The following is a 6746-nucleotide window of genomic DNA, read 5'->3' as shown; positions in this document are numbered from 1 at the left end:
GCAATATTGCAGCTGGACTAAAACATTGTTTAATCTTTTGGCCCAATATTGCATCTCTAGCTAGAGTAATGATTCCCATTTTTGTTACAAGTGCTCTGAGTATTTGAATAGTTTATTTGGTCAAATAGTTCTTTTAAAGCCAGCATTTTATGCATGAGATTTGTGACATTGGCATATGAACTTTTTTGGGACTATTGGAGCAGGAAAATGGCCATCATTTGTGTGTACTAGTACTAAAAAGGGGCTCAGTTTTGGACTGAACCAAAACTCTCAGTGCAGGTTTGAAAATAAGCTACTAGCTAGTAGATCAAGTTGATGGTTTGAACAACAAAATCTTGCCCCCTTCAATCTGCAATTTGGCTATGTCAAATCAGTAAACTGTCAAGTTAATTCTGAAAATTTCTTAAAGCTCGCAAAGAACTATATGGAGATTTTGATGCAGTTGTAACCACGTCTGCAGGCTATCACCAACAAGCCAGGAGACCCCGCCACAAATTCCAAAATCAATAACATTGCCAGAAAGACATACTTTCCACTCACAGAGTTTCTAATCTACACACAGGACTTCAAATCCATATGTGAGCCCACGAGTTCTATAAAAGCTTGTTCATTTAATTAAACTGTAACAATACAAAATTGCATTAGACTGATCCTATAGAATTATCCCTGCCAAGAATTGCAAAATTAGAAAGTAATCAGCATCACTTCGCTCTACACATCTGTTCTGACTAAAATGGTGCTGCAAATCTACCTATAGCACACGAATTTGGGAAAGAAATTCAAGATATGAAAGCCACTCTACCATCAGACTTCGGCCACACCAAATAGTACAACTTGTGTCTGAAATATCAGTAGCGTAACCTTTTTTCCGTATCATAATTTGCCGATATAAACTACACATGTATGAAAGATCAGCATGAGATAAAACAAAGTTCATTACCTTTGCAACAGCAAGTGAGCTTAAGAACATATTACAACACAATTCAGGTGACTGAATGAACAGAAGAGAATCAGCTTAAAAGTTCCTGTCAATTACCAATGCCAAACGTACTAGTGCATGTTGATTACTCACAGTAAACCAGTTCATTGGCAGCTCTAACACACAACAGATTTACGTGAACAAGTATACAAACTCTGAAAAAGTAAAGTGCGGTTGTAAAACAAAGCAAAGTAAAAGAATGAAAGATATGTGATTGGATCATAACCCGGGATAGATGCTAAAATCCAGATCAACTATGAAATGAAGACCAGAAATTCAGCACTACCAAGAAGAATGAAACGAAAAAACTCGCATTCACCAACCTTTCATATATAATCTGCACAGAAGGATTTTGAGAACGTATGCTAAGAGCTGCCTTCTAAAACATAAAAAAAAATCCCTCCTCCTTCATCCGGACTTGGGACCGGCTGTGTGATGTATTGTGTCAACACAGGTGGAGTTAAAAAACTTCATGTCTCTAGTGCCAAGCATGATAAGCCATCTCTTCACGATCATAGACAAGTCACCTTGGACAATGAATACCCCCTATGCCATTGAATGCGAGGAAAAATTGACGATACTCCCACTCAAAAACATGTAGAGCAGGCTGTATCAAATAGCAATAATTGGTTAATTCCCAGTCTTCAGCATGTGTGAGGGATGAAATGTCATCTAGCCTAGTAAAGGAAATTTGTTCGAGCATAACAATTTGATATGAATTCAACACTAATTGGCCCATATGACAATTATATTAAAGAAAGATGGCGTGCTCACAGGAGTTGGGTTAAAAACGTCCACAAGACTCGTCTTAACTTTCCATCCACAACCAAGTTTTTTGGTTTAAAATCCCAATATACCTAAAAGTCGAAGGTCCAAGTGAGATCTAGGATTGCTCACCAGAACCAGGGCGTTAACAATGGTAACGACAGTGGTTGGCCTGCACTATAGTTGCGGTGGGGTTCCCCCCATTGTCCCTTGATGTGTGAGTGCAAGGACTTGGCTGCAGCTTGTTAATAGATTTTGTTTTTCGACTGCAAAGCTGTCCCTCTTGTGGCAATTGCAATCCCAATTTTTTTCAGAAGCACCTTTTTTTTTGTGCTATTTTGTGCTCTTTTTGCACTTATTCATTTTTAGGTCTCCTGAGAATCCAACTGGCTCACTCAGGAGATGTTTGGCATGGGAACCACAAGTGCACCCTCACTTATTATTTGGTATAGCGAGACTCCCGACTTGGCTTACTCTGCAATAACCGAACAGGGAACCACAACAGATACATGGCACTAACCTGCCCCTAATTGCTTTATCGCCTCACCAACTTATTAAGTATATTAAGATGTCAACTCCAATCACTAGGCGCAGACTTCAAGTTTTAACTCATACTTCTTTCAGTTTCTAAGCCAAGGTAGAAATGGAAAGAGGCCAATTAGGATTTCATTCACATCAAAAGCTACACCGTCGCATTATCACACAATTACAGGGCTAGTTGCTATACGTGCAAAGGTGTGTGAAGTAGCCTTAGACAGATTCCCAAGTATAGCTAACTTTGATGCCTGAAAGTGGAAGTACCTATCATTTTCACCTCTGCTATTTAGGCACATTTATAGGGAACTCACTTAGACACACTAATAGGAACTCAACTGATCATCAGTAGCTATTAAAATGCACACAAACAGTTAAAAAGTTAAGAACATAGCATTTATAGGCAGGCTAAATGGGGCAAAAAAGAATCAAGTGCTATTTAATTAACAAAAGGACAGATTTAATTATTGATCGTGTAGAGTATTTATGAGACATTAGAGTGGCAGATTTAAAATTATGCATTACCCTTTTTTTCTTTTGAAAACAATAACACCTCATGCATAGTTGATAGATACGTGTTAGGTAGAGCTAAGCGAATTTTCTATTTTTGGGGAAAAATAAGACATTCAATGCCTTTTTTTCATTTTTTAAATTTTTTCTTTTTTTAAAAAAAATTCTTTCCCTACTAATAAAAAAGTAAAGGAATAAAGAAACCAAAATCCTTTAGTTTTTTGGATTTTTTTTTTTTCAATTTTTCGTTCTTTACTTGCAAATAAAAAAGTAAAAAGGAAACCATAATCATTTTTCAATTTTTTCTTTTTTTAAAAAAATGTTTTTTCTACTAAAAAAAGTAAACAAAAAAAAGAAACCAAAATATTTTTGTGCTTTTTTGGATTTTTTGATTTTTTTGGTCTTTTTTGTTTTTGTCAATGTTTTTTGTTCTTTGCTTGCAAATAAAAAAGGAAAAAAGAAACGAAAATCTTTTTTCACTTTTTTTGATTTTTCAAGTTTTTTTAAAAATTCTTTTCCTACCAAAGAAAAGTAAACGAAAAAAAAGAAGCCAAAATATTTTTGTGCTTTTTTGGATTTTTGGATTTTTTTTGTCTTTTTTTTTCAATGTTTTTTGTTCTTTGCTTGCAAATAAAAAAGAAAAAAAGAGACGAAAATCTTTTTTTCACTTTTTGATTTTTCAATTTTTTTTGAAAATTCTTTTCCTACCAAAGAAAAGTAAACGAAAAAGATGAAGCCAAATCTTTTTTGCTTTTTTGGATTTTTTTGTCTTTTTTTTCAATGTTTTTTGTTCTTTGCTTGCAAATAAAAAAGAAAAAAAAGAGACGAAAATCTTTTTTTCACTTTTTGATTTTTCAATTTTTTTTGAAAATTCTTTTCCTACCAAAGAAAAGTAAACGAAAAAGAAGAAGCCAAATCTTTTTTGCTTTTTTGGATTTTTTGATTTTTTTCAATGTTTTTTTAGCAAATAAAAAAGAAAAAAAAGGAGGAAACCAAAATCTTTTTTTCTTAATTTTTAAAATTTTTTTGTCTTTTTGGTTTTTTCATTGTTTTTTGAAATTTCTGATTCTCTTCCTAGCTACTACTAGCCTAATTACTTAGCTAATAATCAGATAAACCAGTGAAAGAAATTGAGATTTTCAAACCTTGTTGCGCTTTGCCCGCCAAATCCTCAGCAACTCTGGACAGGTCCGCAAATTCAGTTTCACGATCGTATCCACAAAGGCACACGTCTCTTCTTTCGTGTTGGCCTCGGCCGCATCAATCATGTAAGTCTCCACAACCACCGTCTCATTGCCGCCATTGGGGTGTAGGCTCATGATCGAGCGATAGTTCGACAACCGGTGGTCGCCGCTGACAATGCTGAACCTGAAGATGCGCTGATCATGATCAAGAATCTCGAGCCGCTCGATGCTATAGGAGGCTGGAAGTCCTGACGCGACATCCACACGGCGTAAGCATCCAACTTGGTTCGCCTGGCCATCTATGATTCTGCAGGATCTCACGAATGGCTTGTAGCGTTGAGGATTTTCAAAGTCGGAAACCAGAGCCCAAACGACGGAGGCAGGAGCTGCGATAGTTTGGAACAAAGTAGATGAACATTCGTTCGGCTGCAAAACAGGGTTGTGGTGGCTGGAAACGGTTGTGGGAAGCTGAAAAACCATGGTTGTGGGAAGGGGCATTGGAGGGTTGTTTATCAGTGAAAACGATGGAAGGAGTTTTCTGTGAGGAAGTTGGAAGAATCGTAACGTGTATTTATATATAGGCGTAGGAGAAATTGCTCCAATTCCTAAGAGGAGAAAGGACTATTACCAAACTAAGAAGGATTAGGATTATGATTTCCTATGTGGAAAAGGATTGGATATCAGGTTCAAAGACCCGTTAGAAGTTAGAACTGGCAGTGGCGCAGGCTGGCTGGAGAACCATCCAAATTTGGGTTAATTGAATTACGCCATTAACTATTGGGTAAAATATAGAAATGCCCCTTGAGATCAAGTAAACACATAGAAAATCCCCCTATAGTTTTTAAACATATACTCCGGTACCTCATGGTTTGAAATTATTTTAAAAACCGATGGAAATCGTTTGAATTAACGGGTTTGAAATACACGCGTTTCTTTGCGAGTATTTGTACTGGAAACAAACAATTTTTAATTGATATACCTATTATACTCTTAGAGTTATAATACAAAAAAGTCCTCTGTAATTAATCAAACCTACAAAAAAAGCCCTTATGATTTCAAATCATACAATACAATATCTCGTGATTTTGAATTAATGTTAAAATCGGCAAAAGTCATTTAAATTAATGAGTTCGAGTTTGAGATTCCTTGACTTGAAAAATAATTTTTTTAATTCAAAATTTTAGTTGACATACCTATTAAATACCTTAGAACTCATAAAATTTTCAAAAACAACCCAAAACTCCCAATACAACTCACCTTTATTTCTATATATAAAATAAATAAAAATTCTTAAATAAAACTCACCCTATTTCTATACATAAAATAAATAAATAAAACTTCCAAATACAGCTTATCTTATTCCTATGCACAAAATAAATAAATAAATAAAAACTACATGTAACCATGAGGGGCTTTTTCCATAGATTGGCTTAATCACAGGGTTTTCGGTAAGTTTACTTAATAGGATGGTTGTTAAAAGGTCTTTTATTGCTTATATATATATTAGGGTAATTATGTAATTTCGTCTGCCTCAGCTGGTTTTGACAATTTCCGTTGCTGTTTCAAATTATTTCAAACTATGAGAGGTCGAAATGTATGATTCGAAATCATAATGGACTTTTCCGTAGGTTAGCTTAACCACAAGGGATTTTTTGTATTTTACCCTACTTTTAAAGATTGAACATTTTCATTTTTTTTGTTGTTTTGTTAGAAGCATATATGTTACAAGTTTGAACATAACAAGTCGATATTTTGATTAGAGATCTTTTTTTGGGATAGTTTAAGTTATAAAAAATAATATATTTGTAGAAAAGAAGTCAATTTGCACTAGAATGCCAATATACTGGCTTTTTTGGATTGCCATTCTCTGGCAAAAAATCTCATGTTTTTTGAGAATATTTCCTTGATACATTTTTCAATGATCTTTTTACTTCATATAAATCACATCTAAAAAAGTGTTACAATATACCCTTCCAGAAAATGCAATCCAAACAATATACTTCCATGATCAATCATAGTAGTATTGCGATTAGGAACCTTTTTTTGCAGTTAGAATAACAAAAACCAAAAAAGAAAAATAGAACCTAGACAACAAAATCGATTATGTGACTTGACTCTCATGATTACTTGACATAATTCTAATCAAGGTGAAGATAACTTGTAGTATTTTGGGTAATTTTTTTCAAAGGTCAAAAGGTTGTTTGGGTACAAAAGAATATGAGTACTAAACTATAGGTTTAAATTTAATTTCATTTAAATCAAAAAGGGGAAGGATTTAGGCTTGTCATTGGGCCATCTGAAGTGAAGTGAGGTTTAACAAACTCAGATTTGGCTCATATAGTTAGTACCATTTTTGGGTTTCGAATTATGAGATTTGAAGTGATAAACATGAAACTCATACTTGACTTACAAAATATTCAGATTATAAATTTAATTTTGACTTAATTCAAGCTCACTTATAACTCCTTAACTTCCTTAATATAATTACTATAATTATTAAGTTTTAAACTAATTTGATATCTGCAGAACCACAACATTAAAACTATATAAGATCCAGTAACAATTCATTAAAAAGTATATAAAACCAAAAATTTTTCAACAATAATATATCCAATTAATTCAATGTACATAGAAAATAATAATAAAACACGATCAATAGTCAATACATCTTCAAAGGTCCTCAATTTGCTCATACTGAGATTTGTCCTTCTAAATCTTTTGACATACTTTTGTATATTTAATATTCCTTATATATATATATATCAAAATATAAA

At 33.6% G+C, this 6746-nt stretch overlaps 1 protein-coding gene across 1 annotated transcript; it reads right to left on the bottom strand.

Annotated features, from left to right (window-relative positions):
- Window positions 1-652: 652 nt before the first annotated feature.
- On the bottom strand, window positions 653-4452 carry LOC113750739 (abscisic acid receptor PYL4-like). Its single transcript, XM_027294682.1, has 5 exons — window positions 3934-4452; window positions 1507-1586; window positions 1080-1134; window positions 941-991; window positions 653-751 (listed from the first exon to the last, which is right to left on the bottom strand). Exons 1-5 carry the CDS (start codon window positions 4450-4452, stop codon window positions 653-655), a joined length of 804 nt encoding a protein of 267 aa, XP_027150483.1.
- Between the last annotated feature and the right edge of the window lie 2294 nt (window positions 4453-6746).

Source organism: Coffea eugenioides, chromosome 10 (assembly GCF_003713205.1).
Source record: "Coffea eugenioides isolate CCC68of chromosome 10, Ceug_1.0, whole genome shotgun sequence".
Lineage (NCBI taxonomy): Eukaryota > Viridiplantae > Streptophyta > Magnoliopsida > Gentianales > Rubiaceae > Coffea > Coffea eugenioides.
Note: the sequence above shows the minus strand (reverse complement) of the source record. Positions and strands in the feature narration are given on the sequence as shown.

What these genes read in the sequence shown, in the direction of transcription:
- LOC113750739 (XM_027294682.1), bottom strand. Translation starts at nt 4,452, where the DNA reads ATGGTTTTTCAGCTTCCCACAACCGTTTCCAGCCACCACAACCCTGTT. An exon ending in GGCGGGCAAAGCGCAACAAG is followed by an intron (nt 1,587 to 3,933) that starts GTTTGAAAATCT and finishes TATTTGATACAG; the next exon opens with CCTGCTCTACATGTTTTTGA. An exon ending in TTAGAGCTGCCAATGAACTG is followed by an intron (nt 992 to 1,079) that starts GTTTACTGTGAG and finishes CTGTTCATTCAG; the next exon opens with TCACCTGAATTGTGTTGTAA.